The following is a 19,065-nucleotide window of genomic DNA, read 5'->3' as shown; positions in this document are numbered from 1 at the left end:
TGACTGGGGGGCTACTTTAGCTTGAGTCACCAAGGGAGGCCTTCTGAGGAGATGATATTTATCTAAATGACAAGAATGACAAATATTCCCTGGGAGCTACTGTCCTTAGAAACACACGTAGGTTCCTTTTGTCTGCTTCAGCTTGCACCCCAATCCATTCCAAGCACTTACTTATTCACAATGTAAAATCTGCAACCCAAGAAGCTAGAGCTAGAAGGGACACTAGAAGTCTTCTTAATCTCATGCTATGACTTCAGACATGAGTAAAAGAAGATCCAAAAAGTGCAAAGAACAGGTCACCTAGCCAGTATGGGGCATGACAGAAACTGTGGGTTCTGTATTTTAGCCTTCATTTGCCCAACAAATCTAGATTCCTTCCCCATTTATCTGCCCTGTGTCCATCTCCTCACCATAGACTCTTCACCTGGTGCCCACCTCCATGGAGTCCACAGACACTAAATCTTCCCAGGACCACATGGAACCTTCTAGAGTGGTATCAGAAATTCTGAGAATACAGAGGGTCTTGGGGGCTTAGGGGAACAGGAGGAAAAATGTATAACTTCCCATGGTACAATTTCAGCACATACTAGCACATCCTAGATCTGTTCTTGGCTCTAACACCCCTCCCTGCTCACAAGTGAGCCCTAACAAGGGGTTCGACATTGGGGAGCCTCCTGGCTCTGTGAACTCAATGAACAGTAAAGACCCCTCTTTTCAGCAATGTTCCCTGATTTAACCAAGTCAGTAGGAAATGTTATATTCTATGATCCCACAACCTCCCAAAAAGCCTTACAAAAAGATTAACCACAGAATTTCTTTAAATAACAAGCTCCCTTAGCACTTTTAAAGTATTATCTATGAAAACTCAATCAACATAAAGATTTTTATCTCCCCTCTGCCCCAAAAGAGAGGTATTACATCAAGGACAATAGCATAAACCTGGATTCTTAACGATAGATTCTAGTTTCTTCTATTATATAATGGTTCTCATTCATATGACACATACTTATTGAACTATTCCATGTAATAATACACTCTTCCAGGTTGCTAAGAGGACACAGCAATACAAAGCACAGTCTCAGCCATCTAGAAGCACACATACATACAACTCTAACGCAGACAGAGGTGATAGCGCTATAATAGAGGTAGGAACAAAAGCTACAGGGCACAAGGGGATGTGAGAAATTATATCTCGGTCAAAGATCAGAGAAGAAGACAGTAACATTTTAATTGGGTTTCAAAGGATGGTTATGATTTATATAACTGGACAATCCATTCCAGAAAAAGGAAATGTCATGAGATGCTATATAGGAAGTAAGATGCACAGAAAGAATCCAGTGTAGCTTGATGGTGAGACAGGAAACAGCAAGGGTTAGAAGACAGGCCTTGAAAGGTAGACCAGAGCCTTGAAGGCAAGAATTAAGTTTGGACCTGATGCATAAACCACAGAAGCTCTGAACAAGTTTTGGGCAGAGAAAGAACGTACATCAGAGTTGTGGCTCAGGAAACTCATTCTAACAGCTGTATCCAGGACTAATCTGAATGGATAAAGGTAGGCATCAAGGATAGGGAGGCCCATTTAAAAATTATCACATGTTTCCTGGATCATATAAGGAGGAATAGATTCAAGAGCTACAGCAAACGTAGAATTGAAGAGAAGGGAAGGGATCCATGTTTGGTTTTGGAAAGTTGGGGCTGGTCACAGGCCTTAGATTCCAGCCTAGAGAAGTCAACATGAGTGATAGTAAGTGGTGTTTCTTTAAGGAAAGACAGGTGTGAGATGCCCCATACTTGAGGCAGTAATCATGAGTCTACTGCATAAAAGCTACCCCAGATGGACATCTCTGATCCACGTATGAAGCATCAGTTATTAATAACTCTTCTTCTGGAGATGTACAGAAGTGCCTGTTTTACATGAGGTCCCAGAACACTTCTTAAATTATTATGTCTCTGTAGCAGCAGTGAAAAGCAGCTTGACTGGGGTGAAGAGCAGGAGCCCAGGGGAAAAGCATTTCTGAACAAACGACAACTCAGTAGAGGGAGAGCAACTTTAATCAAGAACACAAGAAATAATCTAAGTCTTATAATTGTACCCTGATTTAAGGAACTATAGGACAGATTGAGGTCTTTCAATTTTAAGAGTAACCCTGGTTTCCACTACGTGAGCCACACATGCCATTTCACAGGTGAGCATTCACATAACTACCTGTCCAGGGCTCTCTGACAAGATGGTGCATTTCAAGAAAGTTATGTCTGGTGTCATTTCCTGGATATTCTTTCTAGGAATATATAGTGTGGTTTCCATTCCAGTCAGAGCCATGCTGACATCTTGAAGTTTGTTCTCAGACAACTGACCCATGAAGTCTATAGAAATTGCCTTATATCAGTGTATAGAAATTGCCTTAAATCAGTGTTTCCCAACAAGTTTTACAGAATATAAATTTCATGAACAAAGTGGCCTCTTAGCAAAATAAATTTGGGAAATAGAGATTAAGTAAAACTAAAGATAGCTCTTTGCTATAGATAGGACTCCTCTGAACTTTCTAATATTCATATATTCTGGGAACCTCCCAGACTAAGAAACGGAGATAGCATCTCCTAACCTCATTTATCCACAGAATCATTTCTCATCCAAGCATCTCAAGGAACAAATGACCTGAAGAACATAACAAGAGAAACACTGATGCTGATGTTACTCTTGGGAACATCTGTATTTAAATAGGAATCAGGGGTAACAATAAAAGTGAATGTCTGTTAAGTGCTATTATGTGCCAGGCACCTTACTAAGTCTTTTATGTATATTAATATATTTAATCCTCATAACAACCCTTGATAACTATTATTCTTTATTCCCATTTTATAGATAAGAAAATTTGAGGCACAGAGATTTGTCCAAAATCCTAAGTAGACAAGGGTGTGAATAAAGGAGTTAAGAATTGAATCTAGATAGTCTGACACCACAGAAATTAATTTCTAATTAGGTAGAGTTTCAGACACTGGGATCAGCTGGCAGTGGGAGAGATCCTGAGAGAAGCCTTGCATGGAAAGCCTCTAATCACAGTAAATTTTAATCTGCGTGCTTGTAAATTGGTTTCATCGACCTCCCCAGTATACTGTGTAGGATACAATTCTGAATTGTATCACTGATTTGATTTCTTCACCGAATTATGTTATATTACACATGTATACTCTCTTCCATTAGGACAAAGTCATGATTCAGATAGCACCATAACCAATAAAAATGGTAATGCATAAAGAAAATAATCTCTTGATTAACCAAAGGAGCAAGAAAATGAAGATGCAAGTTTGAGAAATGGCTTCTCTTACGTTCTTCATAGTACTACACTCTCACTTCCCAGCCGAGAGACCCAAACCAAGGTCTGGTTTTGTTTTGCTTGAACCTGTTGCAAAATTTTATAGCCCTACCCCATCTACTTTGTTCAAGAATTGCCAAAAGGTATGTCCTACCCTCTCCCACTTTCTCTCCTTGTTCAGAAGGATTATCACCAGTTTCGGGTGCATCTGGTAGCCATCTTCACTGAAGGACAGATTTCTTCCCTCAAAAGTGACATTGATCAGATACCTGTAAAGACAAAATAAAAGAAAGGTTAAAAGTATGAAGTAGGTTTACCAACAATGAGATAGTTAGGAAGACAGAGAGAAAGGAGACAGGCACATAGAGAGATATACACATGTCACTGTGAAACCTGTATCCTTCAAGCTCCCATTTGGTTATGCGTAGAGACATCCAAATTTTCCCATAATAGGAATAATATAAAAAGATATAAAGAAACCTATTTCATTAGGTTTGTGAGGCTTAAATGAGATAACCACCATGAGGCCTAATACATAGTAATACATAGTAAACCCCTAATACATAGTAACCCCTAAAATGTTAACAATCATTACTCACAGAAGGGGGTCCATTAAAGGGTGAAGGAGGTAGAGAGAATAAAAGAAAGTGGGAGTGTACCAAGACAACGTTCTGCTAAGAAAGATACCATATTGAGCAAAGAGTTTCCCTGCCTCCCAGAGATAGGTTCATACTTTTGAACTCTTGGTAAGATCCAGCCCAACCCATACTTCTAAAAGTTGTGAGATGAGTCCAGCAGTCAAAGATCTGGTTCAATAAGATGCATCTGGAAACCAAGGTTATTGCACTGTAAAGTGAACAGAAAATACCAGGGGTTGGGGGGGACGGGTAAGGAAGGAGAGGTACTTCAGAAAGTATTCCAGGTACATGCATACAAATTCGCAGAAACTCTGGAAGTAACTAGAGTCAGATCAATGACATTGTCTTCCTCCTCAACATCTGCACCTCCAGCTCACCCCACTCCTCCGTTGGCTGTTCTGATCTGGTGAAGAGTTCCCTCCCTGGGAATTCCCACAGGCATGCTCATTACAACCACATTAGTGCACCCGTGCTGATGGTAATTAATGTCCCTTTACCGTAATGGGCTCAAGGAGTCAATAATGATTAGCTGGGTGTTCACATGACATGCTACTCTAGAGCCTTGGGCCTGACACTGCTGTGAGACAGGTCTCTGCTGAGAAGCAAAAGAGGTATTTTTCAAATTGCTACAAGGGTTCCAAGGGGTTTTGAATTTGTGACAACAGTTTCCTAAACACAAGGAAGAACAAGAATGCACCAGGAGGCAGCTTGGTATCAAGGTTCCTCTTTTAAGTCCTCTTGTTCAATGACACTGTGAGGCTCTTCATTCTTCCAGGTAATGTTAGGTTAAGCAATAAGGTTGCTAAGATGCATATCCTCCAGGCAATTATGAAGCTGGACTACAGATCAAGAACCAAACCCTCACAGACCACTTCTTATTTCTAGAGCTGCCTAGGCTTTTTCATTCTCTGGTCTTATGGTCTCCACGAATGCAATCAAGAACACTCAACATCTCAAAAGAATGGAGATTCTTGGACTCAGAATTGAAAGAGATCTTCATGATAAACAAGTCCACCACCTCTTTCAGTTGATGCTTTCCCTCTACAACAGAAAATTGGCTCTTTCAGCTCTTCTTGTTATCATTGCACCCTCTGCCCTCAAGGTAGCCATCTCACTGTTGGACAGATGTCTTTTTTTTAACTTAAAGTTGAAATCTGCTCCTCTAAAATCTCTAGATCCTGGTTGTCTCCTTAGACATTATACAGTCTTAGTCTAATCTTCCTTCCACATGAAAGTTCTTCAAGTATTCGAAGACATTTATCATGTCTACCTTATAAATTTTAATCTTTGAAGAAAACTTAAGCTCATTTAGTTCTATAATTTTAACTTGATAGGTGAAGGAAACCCAAGTACAGATAAGTCAAATTATTTGCCCAATGTTCCACAGGTAATTGGGAGCAGAAATAACATTTTAAGCCACATTACTAGCCCCATGATATCTTCACTATACCACCCCATCATATCACATATCACATCAGGTTTAATGTACCCAGTGCCTTCATGTAGTTTTCACATGCCATGAGTTCAAGTTCTCTCCCCTTATCCCTTGCTCTTCCTGGACACTTCCAGTTGGTAAGAGTGTAGCACTCCTAATTCAACTCAATGCTCCACATAGCATCTTCGCCATTCCTTGCATTGCCCTTCACCTCTGAGCTCCATGCTGCTTGCTCAAGCCCATCACTAGTTAGAAAATAATATTCAAGTCTCCTGTAGTTTTACAGTTTCAACTCTCCAGCCAAAGCTGTATATAATTCATTCCAAGGAAAAGAATTACAAAACCACAAAACAAAATATTTTAAACTAATAAATCAGAATTTAAGCATCCAATGTAATTAACTTGGAAAGTATGTTCTTATTACAATAATATTGCATTGCTTAGAATAACTTCTTGAAACTCTTCAGAGAAGGTTAATGAGACATGCAAAACAATTTTGGTTTTCTCTCTTTTTTTTTTTTTTTTGGAAGAAAGGGAGGAGGAGAAAGGAAGAGAAAGGGAGGAAGGGACAGAGCGAGAAATAAGTTACCTCGCTTAAGTACCCTCCTTTTCACTGGACATGGTTTAGAATAATTCTAACTTTATCTAAATTAAGTTATGTTTTCTTAAAGTGTCCATTTAAGAAGGCAATGATAAGAAAAGTTCCAAAAATAATTTAATGGGCATGAAATTTAAGTGGCATGAATGGCTTCTCAAGATGACTACTTTGAAGGGGACAGTATTGAATTGGGTGTACAAATTTTGAAATTCAAACTTTCAGAAAATAAACCACACTCATGGGTTATGTAGTTGCTCTATAGTTAAATTTTTCTAGTTATTCCTGCTCCACATCCTTCTGATTTTTCTCATAAACTCTTTCTGTGATGTTCACGCTGTTCCAGCTGTATAGGTTCATTTTTTTTTACATAGGCACTACTCACATATTTTGCACTTATCAAAAATATTGATAAATTTTATGACAATCTACAAAATATTCTTCTCCAAAGTATCCTTTAATCTCTCATATCATTCGGCAGTATATAGATTAATCATTCACACTGTTTTTTTTCTGAGTAGTTTCCTCTCATGTGCCAACATTTAGCTATTTGTGAGGAGCTTGCAAATATACACCTGCCCTGAACAAGGATGCCCTTTGAATAGCAAAACAAAGTAATCCATTCACTGGTAACAAAAAAGTGAAAAAAATAATTGGGACTGTGGTCACTTCTAGGCATGGGACTCTGGCACATGAACGTCAGTTTTTCCTTTTTAAAATGGAAACACTATTCTACCTCCAGCTTATCACGTAAGCCTGATATGCTGATCAAATGGAATAACGGATAGAAAGACTATAGAAAATGGGATACAGATATAAGGTTATATAATAGGAACAATTCAGGAAAAGAACATATTAGCATGATTTGAATATCTAAAGGCAAGAAACCTGCCTCATTTTGGACCTCACTGAGTGAAAGTATGATAACTACATTTTAACGAGACCCAATTATCAATGGAATACATTGGAGGAATGGAGATTGCATTCCACACAGGGAGGATAAACTAGGTCAAATGGTCATATTAGTCAATTTAACTTTCCACGAGGCTGAAAAGATCCAAATACCTCTGGATCTGGTTGCACTTTGCCAATTTTGAACATTAATTAAAACTTCAAAGCTTCCATGTGTAAATCCTTGGTAAAGGATTAAACTATAATTAAGAGATGCCACAGCTATTTGGTTTTTCTCTAAACACATCATCCTCAAGTGTACAGTCAGAAAGCCTAGCTCATGGCAGCCAAATTCAGAAGCTCTTCCTAGAAGACTCTAGTCTCCTGGAAGACCCCAGTAAGGTTTGGTATATAAATATATATATTGCTTAATTTGTCTCTAGGATGTAGATGGGCCCACAAGAAACCTTATTGTGTCTTATAAAGTTCTAATATTACACAGAGTCTCAAATCGTTGGAACCAGAAGAAAATTTAGAAGCTATCCATTGAGAACTCTCATTTTAGCAAGGGGAAAAGAGGCTCCAGGATGCTACCTTCTTTTCCAAGGTGACCTGCCTGTTCAGGACTGGAGTTCAAGTCTTCAGTTTTCAGTTCAGTGTTCTTTTCATTACATCACCAAGTGAAGTGAAGGTAATTCTATGAGCCCCAGATGTGCATTTTAGCATTCTCATGTGACGTGTTATGCCCTGAACTATGCAGATCCCTAATACAGCCTGCATAAAATAAAATGCATCTCATTTCCTGCTTGACTCCTTGTCAAGAAAGAGCCTCAGAATCCCGAAGGGCTTAGAGCCAATACATTTGCTTTATATGGCCAAAGTCATACTCCAGTGGGTTTAATGAGGTCAAGCTGAGGTAAAAAAAAGCCCTTGTGCCTCTTTGACTTTGGCCATGCCACTCAGAGCTCATCCACTGCACCACAATGATACCTAAAGCAATGATTTAGCAGTATGCCCTGTGTGGGAGGCAACTGGAAGAGCTCTGCCAGAATTTTCTCAGCAAACCAAGTGCCTTGGCACTGCAATACTCATTCTGCCCTCCATATTTTTATAAGATACTAGAATTTGTTTACTAATATCTGTTAATATGGTAATAAGAAAGATAAGTCTCTCATTTCATCCAATACTTTCATTTCTAGATGAAGCAGATGAAGTCCAGAAGGATTTGCGACTTTACCAAGATCAGATGACAGGGCAGGAAACAGGATTCAGGTATCCTCATCCTGGGTCCAGCATACTTCCCACTCACCACCATGCCTCAAAAACAATGGAATTTTTCACAGCCCTCAGTTTCCATCCTTCAGGTATTAAGAGCAAAGCGATAAAGGAAAATAATTTCAGACAGGAGACTTGACCTCATGTTTGTAATTTCTAACTCCAAAATTCTGTAACTATGTAACTGAGTCTGGTGTGTCACTCAACTGCCTTCAATTCCCTCATCTATACAGCGGACTGGTTCATACCATCTGACACCTGATGAGGGAAGTACAGGGATGCTCCTCTGACATGCTCTCTATTTCATCTGTGGTTATTACATTATTACACTCCATCAGCTGGATGCCAAAACCACGTATCTTTCAGTCTTTCTCTTGTCTCTCTTAACTATTTTACTATTTCACTTAGTACCATCTTGTATATTTACTCTTGAAATAGTGGAAACCATTTCTCACAGGAGTAGGGATAGTGGACTTTAAAACATTTAAAAACTACCCAATTAGAAACCACTATTGGGGGAAAGAGGCAAAGATATTTAAAAATTAGACAGTTGGTGTGAAAGTTTGGTAAACTAAATAGAAATTTCTGACTTAGCCCCAACATAGAAATTCATGTTTATCAAAGTGAATTCAAAATGATCCATCCAGTACAACACTGTCAACATGGCAGGCCATGGCCAGGGAATGATTCTCTACTGGCCTTACCAATGGGTTCCTCTGGGATTAAACCCAGAAGAAATATCTCATTGGTAAGATATCTTACATGCAAAAGATGATCTAGACAATGTCTCAAAATGCTAGTAGAAAAGAGATAAAGATAAACAGACAAATAATTTATGAGGAAAGGATTGTACTATGTACCACATGCACACTCCATCACCAGCATCACCACCACGAGGCAGGGTAGCCTGGTAGTTTAGATCAAGGAGGCTGTAGTCACACAACCTCTGTTCAAATCCTAGACCCACCAGTTCCTAACTGTGTGGTAATCTCTTCAGGACACATGAATTATTTTAGTCTTGCCAACAATGGTTTTCTTTTCAAGGAAAAAGAATTTGAAGAAGTTTCAAAGGTTTCCTTTGACATATAATGTCATATATAAAATATCAGACCATGCAGTTGAACAAAATGATTAGAAATGCCAGTTTTCTTAAAGATTGTATTTATTTATTCATAGAGACACAGAGAGAATGAGAGGCAGAGACACAGGCAGAGGGAGAAGCAGGCTCCATCCAGAGAGCCCAACGTGGGACTCTAGCCAGGGTCTCCAGGATCACACCCTGGGCTGCAGGTGGCGCTAAACCGCTGAGCCACCAGGGCTGCCCAAGAGTACCAGTTTAATAAGCTGTCGAATGCAGTTCTTTTCTCTTATTTCTGTATAATAATAATAGAGACCTCAGGAAAAACTAATTTAAAGAGCACATTGTAATATTAATTTATAATTACCTGAGAAAGATTAAAAATAGTTTGTCTTCCAGTAAATGAAACATTTTCTCTGAAATAGTGTTTATACCACTAATTTATTTTACAAACCATTCTTCACAAATCATAAAAGTTTCAGGTTCAGGCTAGTCCATATCTCAGTTATTTAAATTCTAAATCCACAGTGTTAAATTAATGAGATAGTAAAGTATCTTGAGGACTGACTGATATAAATTTAATATGCTTCTCTTGCCTGCTGGTGGGGAGGACTATGCCTTGGGCCCTTAGCAGTCTGGGTTGAGCTGCATTTGTTTGAGGGGTAAATGGTGAGGTATCAATTAGCCATCCACTGCAAAATGAAAAGGCTTCTCAGGCCCCTAGCCCTAATAGGGAAAAAAATTCTGCTTTATGACTAAATGCCACGAATTATTTTCATGTGAAATGAAAGAAAATAGAGGATCACTGCTAGAAGTTGCCCAACAATCCTTGTTTTTTTTAATTAATTTTTTTATTGGAGTTCAATTTGCCAACGTATAGCATAACACCCAGCGCTCATCCTATCAAGTGCCCCCCTCAGTGCCCGTCACCCAGTCACCCCCACCCCCTGCCCACCTCCCTTTCCACCACCCCTTGTTCGTTTCCCAGAGTTAGGAATCTCTCATGTTTGTCTCCCTCTCTGATATTTCCCACTCATTTTCTCTCCTTTCCCCTTTATTCCCTTTCACTGTTTCTTATATTCCCCAAATGAATGAGACCATATAATGTTTATCCTTCTTCGATTGACTTATTTCACTCAGCATAATACCCTCCAGTTCCATCCACATCGAAGCAAATGGTGGGTGTTTGTCGTTTCTAATGGCTGAGTAATATTCCATTGTATACACAGACCACATCTTCTTTATCCGTTCATCTTTTGATGGACCATAATAGCCAAACTGTGGAAGGAGCCTCGGTGTCCATCCAACAATCCTTGTTTGAACATAAGAAGGTAGAGAACATTAACTTTCCTCCAGAAAGATGTTAAGTCAAAGAGCATTGTGGGGCACTTGGGTGGCTCAGTAGTTGAGCGTCTGCCTTCAGCTCAGGGCATGATCCCAGGGTCCTGGGATCCCTGATGCAGGGAGCCTGCTTCTCCCTCTGCCTATGTCTCTGCCTCTCTCTCTCTCTCTCTCTCTCTCTCTCTCTCTCTCTGTCTCTCATGAATAAATAAAATCTTTTTTTTTTAAAGGAGCATTGTGAGTGGCTCTGCCCTGAGTTGGGATGACCTCATGCCTACCCACCTGCAGTACCCTTTCATGAAGTCAGGTCAATGTGCTGGCCATACCCAGGAAACAGTTCTCTTCTGGACTTCTGGACAGATGAGTCCATTTGGATTAAACCCAGGAGCTTGTCCTCATTCATAAAATAGCCTACACTCAAATGAATGACAAAGCCTGGACAATGCCTGAAAATGCTTGTAATGAGGAGTAGAGAGGAAATGGAGAAAGGAGAAACAGAAGAGGCTAAGCAAAGAGGAAAGGAATGTGATACGTACTAAATGCACACACACATACACATACACACCCCAAACACCAGCAACAGGCCCTGCAGTGTAGTGTTTAGGAGCAAAGACACTGGATCAGATGAGGTCTGCACAAGTCCTTGATCTGATAGTTCTGAAGTTGTATGATCTCACAAATTATTTAACTTCTGTCTCCATTTCTTCACCATAAAAAATGTGAATGAAAACAGTATTACCTCAAAGGGTGGTTGTGAGGATTAAGTAATTCAGTATACTTTTTAGGACTTAGAACTCCACCTATCACCCAGTAAACACTATGTGTTAGCTACTTCTGCTTGGATATCAGAGAATGTTAGTTTTGATCAATCTAACTTTTCATAGTTAAACAAAACATCCTAGGACCTGCAGAGATGCTGCTACTCTTTGGCATGTTAAATTCAGAGTCTGAATCTCCCAACTCCTGTATCTCTGCTTTTCTATAATATCACCAGTTCAGGACATTTCCTCTCATTCCCACAATATCCCAAACTGAAGGTTTGGGAACATTTGTCTTCTACTAAGATTAGTTACCCCAGTGAAGTTTTGTGTAGTGGGGAATCACTTAATCATACTTCAATATACAGCCCACTCCCTGAGAAAGGCAAAAGATTAGCTTATATGCCCATAATTTTTATCTGGAATAAATGACTCCTCAAAATGACCCACATCCTGACCTCCCAGAGGCCTGCTTTGAACACTATAAACTCTTTTTAAAATTCCTTTGTAGGGGGCACACTCTTGCTTGTATATTCCTTGGGGAACTGGTAAGGCCACCTTTTTTTAAGAAAGAATTTTTTTTAATTCCTACACCACTTCGTTTAATGCTTAGATTGGATACATAGTAGGGAAAACAGATATACCAAATCACGACACTGAGGTTCACATTATATTTTTAAAATTTCTATTTAAATTGCAATTAGTTAACATACAGTGTACTATTAGTTTCAGGTGTACAATACAGTGGTTCAATCTTTTGATGTCAATGAAATGTGCTGAACAGCAAAACTTTCTCATTTAAGGAACTGTGCATAGAACTCAGTGATAGAAAAGAAATTCTTCCTTGTCCTCATGACAACAACCTTTAGTCACCTCTGCTATAGGTGAGACGTTCTCAGGTGCTACAGGAAATCCAGCAGTACTAGAGGCAGTTGGGAAAGTGGAGTGCCCCAGTGGGAAGGAATCAAGTAACTCTTCTGTATAATGTTATTACCACTGGATTTTTTAACTTATGAAACTATATTTCCATGCTGTGCATAAGTTAAACTCACTTTTATTTTTAAAAATATTAAACAAAAAATAATCCCTTTCCTCTTCCTTAGATTAGGCACTCAATATGTTGGAATATAGACCTAGAGGCTATCAAAGCAAAGCGTTGGGAACTTCCCAGAGAAAACACCAAGACGGTCAGAGGCTAGCTGATCCCAGAAATAACACTGATATTTCTTCTTTATGCTTATTAATAATTTTAAGGTAAAGGCTTGCCTTTCTGACATCCATTTTAGCTCATGAGCCGGCAACGCTACTCAGGTGCTATGCCAAGACCAGCCAAACAATGACTGGCAAAGATTTCTCTAGGACATTCAACTTTGACCAGGTACCTTTTTCTTCTTGTAAACTTTCAAACTGATTATAAGAAACCTTGGGCATACATAACCAAGAAGCCTTTGGTCAAGAATCCAGAATTACCTGGGAATGATATCAAAGGAAAAGAATAAGCAGGGTTTTCTCTTCCTTTTTTTTTTTTTTTTTTATCTTTCTTCACCTCCCTATTTTCTGGAGCCCTTCTCTATTCTCTCTTACATTTAAGATAGTCAATAAAATCCACACATTGGCAGTACCTCCATACAAACAATTCCTACCCTCTCTGTAGCTACCACATGCTTAATTTCACAACTCCCTCCAATAGCTCTACTGAAGGGTAGCAAGAAGGGTGAACCAATGAATTAGTGAGATGGCTTCAGTTACAGGGATTGAGAGTGGAGGTTATGAGAAGCTGTCATCCATGGATAAAGGAGTTATAATTTAGTCTCCCAATAATGACTGGCAGATATCTTCAAATGGAGATTTCTAGAAGCAATTTTACTGAATGGGAGGGGAAGAGGGCCAAAGAGCTAGGATATTCCAGGGTCAGGCAACAGTTACAAACAGACAGAGGAGTCAAGATGCCTGGGTGATGAATTACGTCTTTAGGGGAGATAGGTGCTCCATAATCACATCATGCTACAGATTTGATACAGAAACAGTAGGGGAGGCTATTGACACATTCAAAAACACATCTCTGTCTTCAGAAAACCTAATTGTAAACCGCTCCTGCCCCATAGATGAAGCCCTTACACACAGAAAATAAAGTGAGTTTTTGAGTCTAGGATCCAGAGAAAGACCAGGGGAGCAAAAGAGATGCAAAGTTCAATATAAAACGGGAGTGGAGAAAGTGAACTGTCAGGTAAGTTGGTTAACAACTTTGTTAATGTGGCTCCCATAGCACAGTCTGGAAGAATGGCTTTCTGGGACTACAGTTGAGTGGGAGGAGTCATCCCTAAAAGTATGGTTGAATTTGAAGGTGCAGGAAATGTATACCAGGCAGTAGTGAAAGGGATTTCATGGACTTGAAAACGGTGAGGTGAAATGTACATCTACTCAAGGAGAATATACCAAGATGGAAATCACAATGCAAAGTACTGGTCAAAGGTTACTAGCCAAACACACATCCTATGTTTCTAGAGTTTTTGCAAGTGTTACTATAAATAATAATACTTTATGCCACTGTCCCTAGTCCAGGTTAGGATAGAGAGATCAGGGAAAGATCAAAGTTACTTGTTTATTTACTTTTAGTTATTTAAAGACACCCATTGATCTTTTCCAATATTCTTTTTTTTTTAAGATTTTATTTATTTATTCATGAAAGACAGAGAGAGAGGCAGAAACACAGGCAGAGGGAGAAGCAGCCCTTCCAAAAGGAGCCCGATGTGGGACTCAATCCCAGATCCCGGGATCATGCCCTGAGCCAAAGGCAGATGCTCAACTGCTGAGCCACCCAGGCACCCCAATCTTTTCCAATATTCTTAAATAAGCTTGACCCTTGAGTCAGAATTTGAAGCAAGGTGAGGGCAAGAGTTTATTTAAAACAAATTCTATTTCCCTCTTTGCTTGTCCTCAAAAGGACAGCACCATGAACTCAAAATGCATCCTTCACAGGGAAGCTAAAAGAAACGTGTAATCATTTCTCCCTGCTGTACCATGTGGGGGCTAGAACTCTGCTGTTCCTTCTTTGTCAGGGGATCCTAGCTCTTTCTCTCCCTATGTAGGTTGATGTTTCCATGGAAACATGCTCTTTAATGCTTCTGAAATTACTGTGCATTTATACCATTAACTCTTTGTTGACCAGGGCAGGTCACAAAGTGATTTATTTTCAACCTCTGAAAAGTAATTCGATTTTCTACCTCTTTTTACTGCGAAATGTTTTTAAAAGTAATAGACACCTGATGTCCCTTTTTCCCCATCAGACTTCGCTCCTTAACCCTTGCAATCTTGGCTGTTGCCTCTATCATCTTACTGGAACTAGTCTTACAAGGTCATCAATAATCAAAGCAAGGTCAACAAAAATAAAATCAGTAGGCTTTGCTTCATCATCATTCTCCTTGACATTATACAGCTTTTAACTGATGACACTCCCAAATTTTCAGCAACTCTCCTTTCCCTTGTTTATTTGTTGTTTAAAACAGAATAATTTCTTGGCTCTCTTTATAGTTCTCAAGCTAATTCTCTCTTCTTTCCTGTCCATTTTCACTTGAAACTCCCTATTTTTCACCCCTACTCTTTCCCTCTAAGACTCATTGACAGCCATCATATCAGCAAATCACCTCTACACCAAGGCTTCCAAAATCTCCATCAGGGGTCCCATATCTTTCCTGACCTTCAGCCTGATATTCCTGATTGGACTATCCTACCTAAATGTTCTGATATCAGGTCAAACTTAACAGAGCCAAGTCCAAGCCATGTTCCGTTGTCGTTTGGCAATGAGACCACCACTCCTATAGTGTTAAAATTCTGGCACAGCTTTGAGTTCTCCCTCTCTGTTATAATTTCATTTTTACAACATGTATGAAGAATAGAATAATCTGGCTACTCTTATTAGCTGCATTCTCAGAACCAGTCAAATCAGTTAAAATGCCAGCTGTAGGGCAGCCCCGGTGGTGCAGTGGTTTAGCGCTGCCTGCAGCCCAGGGCGTGATCCTGGAGACCCTGGATTGAGTCCCACGTCGGGCTCCCTGCATGGAGCCTGCTTCTCCCTCTGTTTGTGTGTCTCTGCCTCTCTCTGTCTCTGTCTCTGTCTCTATTAATAAATAAATAAAATCCTTTTTAAAAATGCCAGCTGTAGTTTAGCATTATGTACAAAATAAGCTGATTGATATTCTTTCCATTCTCAGTATTTTGTCTCCCTAAGGTAAATGAATTTCATGGCTGTCTAGCCTATAAGTGAAATTGCTTGGAGGTTGTATTTTTGTTTTGGTCATTCAATTAAAAAACAAAACCTCTAACAATGCTACTATTTTTTGAGTACATGCCAAGCTCTGTCCTGGATGCTCTACAGTATTTTAAATTCTCACAGCAATGCTATAAAATAATAGATCACATTATAATGGAGGTCCAAGGTTGGTGGCACTGGCAGTTGATCCCACTTAATTCTGATTCTAAAACTCCTATTCCTTCCACTGCCTCATACTAAAAATAATGTTGTCAAGAGAAACAATGGCCAGGAGAAAGAAAAACAAATTAGTCCTAAACTTCTAATGTGGTAAAACCAAAATCCAAACCCAGAGACTAATGGCTCCATAGCCTGGGCTCTTAATCACTTTTTATACCACCACCAAGCATCAGTTGCCTTTAATTCTCCCTCACGCCAGCCTCATGAGGGAAGTCCTATAGGAAGAAAGTGAAACACACTGTCTCTCTAGAGTCTTAAGAAAGACTGGAGGCACATTGCTGGTCAGGACATACATTCATAGAATAATAAGAGAACTCCAGACTCCAGGGACTGTCAGTCTGTCATATTTCACAAGCACTAACCCCAAATAGTGAAGAAATGGAATTAATTTGCCTTATAGGAAAACAGGAGACAAACCACAAAGCAGTAAGCTTGACTGGACTTATACAGGAATTAATTCTCAGGTCACACTCTGGGAAGAAGTCAGTTATGAAAGTTTAGGACTATATTCCTGGAGTTCTTGTTGGAGACAGACGACAAGAGCTAGAATATTTATTTCGCTTGGTTAAGACTGGAAAAAGTTTATCCTACTTTGGCACAGAATATCCAACATCTCTCTGGACTTAAAATAAAATATTAAAATACTTCTTTGGAACTATAATCACCTCTCAATTATCTTTAGTAAGCGAGGCAGAACCATACTTATAATCTGAATAATCAAATACATAGAATATTCACAGTATTTAATTCACTTTGCTCCTTCTTTACCTTCTTTCCAGTATGCTTTTGTTTATCTTTTCCCTTATTTGAAGTTTTTTTTGGGAAACTCAGTAAGGGTTTCTGTTCATTTCAGCCATTCTCAGGACATGAACTCTTCTAAGTGGATGAGTCCCAATTCTATGCCTATGGTCCTGACCTCTTTCACATCCCTCATTTCTATCTCTTGTTGGCCATTTCCACTTCAGTCCTCCTGTTACAAACTCTCAGTGCTAGAGATGGATTTGTTTTCTCTTTCCCCTCAAAATAGTTGACTCCATAATTTCCTTCTTTCACTGGCATTTTCCAAGCACTTGGAATGGTGCCTGACACACAGTAGGTACTCATTAAATATTAACTATTGATATATAAATATTTCTTTAGTCTTGAAACCTCCCAGATGTTCCTGACAGCTTCCTTTCCTTAGTTTCCCATGCCCAATTAGTACCTCCAAATATTCCTGTATTTACAAAAAAAAATTCTTGCATTTGCCCTTTCCTTTCTATCCCCACAATTTTCATCCTAACTCAGGCCTTTAACATATCACACCCAGTCCCCTCCTGGGCCCTCTGCCTTAATCAATCATCCATACCCAAATACCACTTGAACTTAATCTTGCTAGACTTTTTGGTACCATGTCACTACCTACTCAAAACTCTCCAATGGCTTCCCATTACCCAGAGCAAAAATCCACTCTCAGTCAAGGCTCTCTACATCCTGGCCCCATCTATCTGTTTGGAGCTCTCTCATCCTCCATATGTATCCTTACTGAATCCAAGCAGCATCTTCACTGTCCCCTGAACATTACATGCATTTTCCTACTTTTTCTGTTTTTACTCAATTGAGTAATCCAAATTTCAATCTTGCTTATGGGCTCAGGTCAAATTTTACCCCCTCTCTACGCCTCTTTCCTCTTCCCTCCTCCACCTCTTTCTAGCTGCTAGTTTACATTTCAGTATTTCATTCATTACCAACCTAACATGTATGTTCCTTTTTGTCACTTAACTTTTTTATGTGTCTGTACCTTCTTTTTCATGATAGACAATACACTATTAGAAGGTTAGAATCAAATCTTGTCCTTTTATTATCCTTTGCAGAATCCAAATTAGTGCCTTGCTTGTGTTAAGTATTCAATAAGTATTTATTGATTTGTTTTGAACTTCAGAAGACTAGTCTTAAAAATTTCTCCTGCTATGTTCTCACTTCCCAGCCCCCAACCTCCACCCCTTCTGTGTCATGCATACAACACACACACACCTAATACTGAGTACAAATTCATGTGGAAGAAAGTGACTCTCCGATTATCGATTTTAAAAAAAGTTCTAAAGAAGGTATACCTATAATCTTTATTTTCTGAGAACAGTGAGACAAAAAGCAGAGTTTATTTCATTCTTGTATGGGCCCTTTAAAAATTTTCCTCCTTTGAATGTTCTCCCCATTATACTGTCCATAAAAATATATATCTGCCCATGAGAATCACATCATCCGCCCAAATTTTATTCCATAAGAAAGAAAAAGAAATAAAAATGTTTTATTATTGTGGTTGCTACCAATGATTTAGTTTGAAAAATAAAACCATTGGGGAAACCTGGAACATATGTAAAAAATAATATTTGCAAGTTCTCTACCAATGTAAATTCATTTTGTTAGTTTAGGGACAGAGAAAAAAAAAGTCAGGCACCTGGGTGGCTCAGTTGGTTAAGCAAATGACTCTTGATTTTGGCTTAGGTTATGATTTTAGGATTGTATGATCAAGCCCCACATTGGGCTCACACACTAGGCATGGAGCCGGCTTAAAATTCCTTCTCTCTCTCCTTCCACCGCACCCAAACCCAACTCATTTTGCTGTAACAATGAAATGAGAAGTTTTTTTAAAAAGAAACCAGAAAAACAAAAGGGGGATATGTTACTATTTTCTAGTATTTTTCAATTTTTGAGAAAAATTAAAACCTCTTCAGTGCAGGAAGGAGATTAAGTTCTTTCTCAATGTTCATATAACTACAAAATTCCTCCCTCACCTCTCTTCCCTCTCCCAACTAATCCATCCCATCACATAAGAGCAGAAGAGAGAATGCCTGGGTGGCCCAGTTGGTTTAGCTTCTGACTCTTGGTTTTGGCTCAGGTCATGATCTTAGGGTTGTGGGATCAAGCCCCATGTTGAGCTCTGTGCTCAGTGTGGAGTCTGCTGGAGATTACCTCCCTCTCCCCCTGCTCTCTCCCTCTCTCTGCAGTAAATAAAGAAAATCTTTTTAGAAAAGAGCAGAAGAGAAATATTTGAATATTCACACTAAGATCTTCTCTGTATTTGGCTCAACTCTTGATAACCAAGGATGTCAGTATCTGCAGAGATGCCTAGGGGTCAATGCAGATAATATACAAAGTGAATACTTCACACATGGGAAATTAAGAGCTGAGGATACTTCAGATTTTCTCCTGTGTAGATAACACCAGGACATGAAGCAGCAGTCCAGGTAGAAATCAGAAAGCTATTATTA

The 19,065-nt window shown here is 39.2% G+C and overlaps 1 protein-coding gene across 10 annotated transcripts in view; it reads right to left on the bottom strand.

Annotated features, from left to right (window-relative positions):
• Positions 1-19,065, bottom strand: part of GRIN2B (glutamate ionotropic receptor NMDA type subunit 2B) — a 411,663-nt gene that overhangs the window by 103,976 nt on the left and 288,622 nt on the right. For all 10 annotated transcript variants that reach the window (XM_072765991.1, XM_072765996.1, XM_072765993.1 and 7 more), the window contains one exon: positions 3,469-3,583. In XM_072765991.1, the coding sequence (XP_072622092.1) occupies positions 3,469-3,583 (115 nt within the window). The remainder of the gene's footprint in view (positions 1-3,468; positions 3,584-19,065) is intronic.

The sequence above is a fragment of the Vulpes vulpes genome, chromosome 8 (genome assembly GCF_048418805.1).
Source record: "Vulpes vulpes isolate BD-2025 chromosome 8, VulVul3, whole genome shotgun sequence".
Taxonomy (NCBI): domain Eukaryota; kingdom Metazoa; phylum Chordata; class Mammalia; order Carnivora; family Canidae; genus Vulpes; species Vulpes vulpes.
Note: the sequence above shows the minus strand (reverse complement) of the source record. Positions and strands in the feature narration are given on the sequence as shown.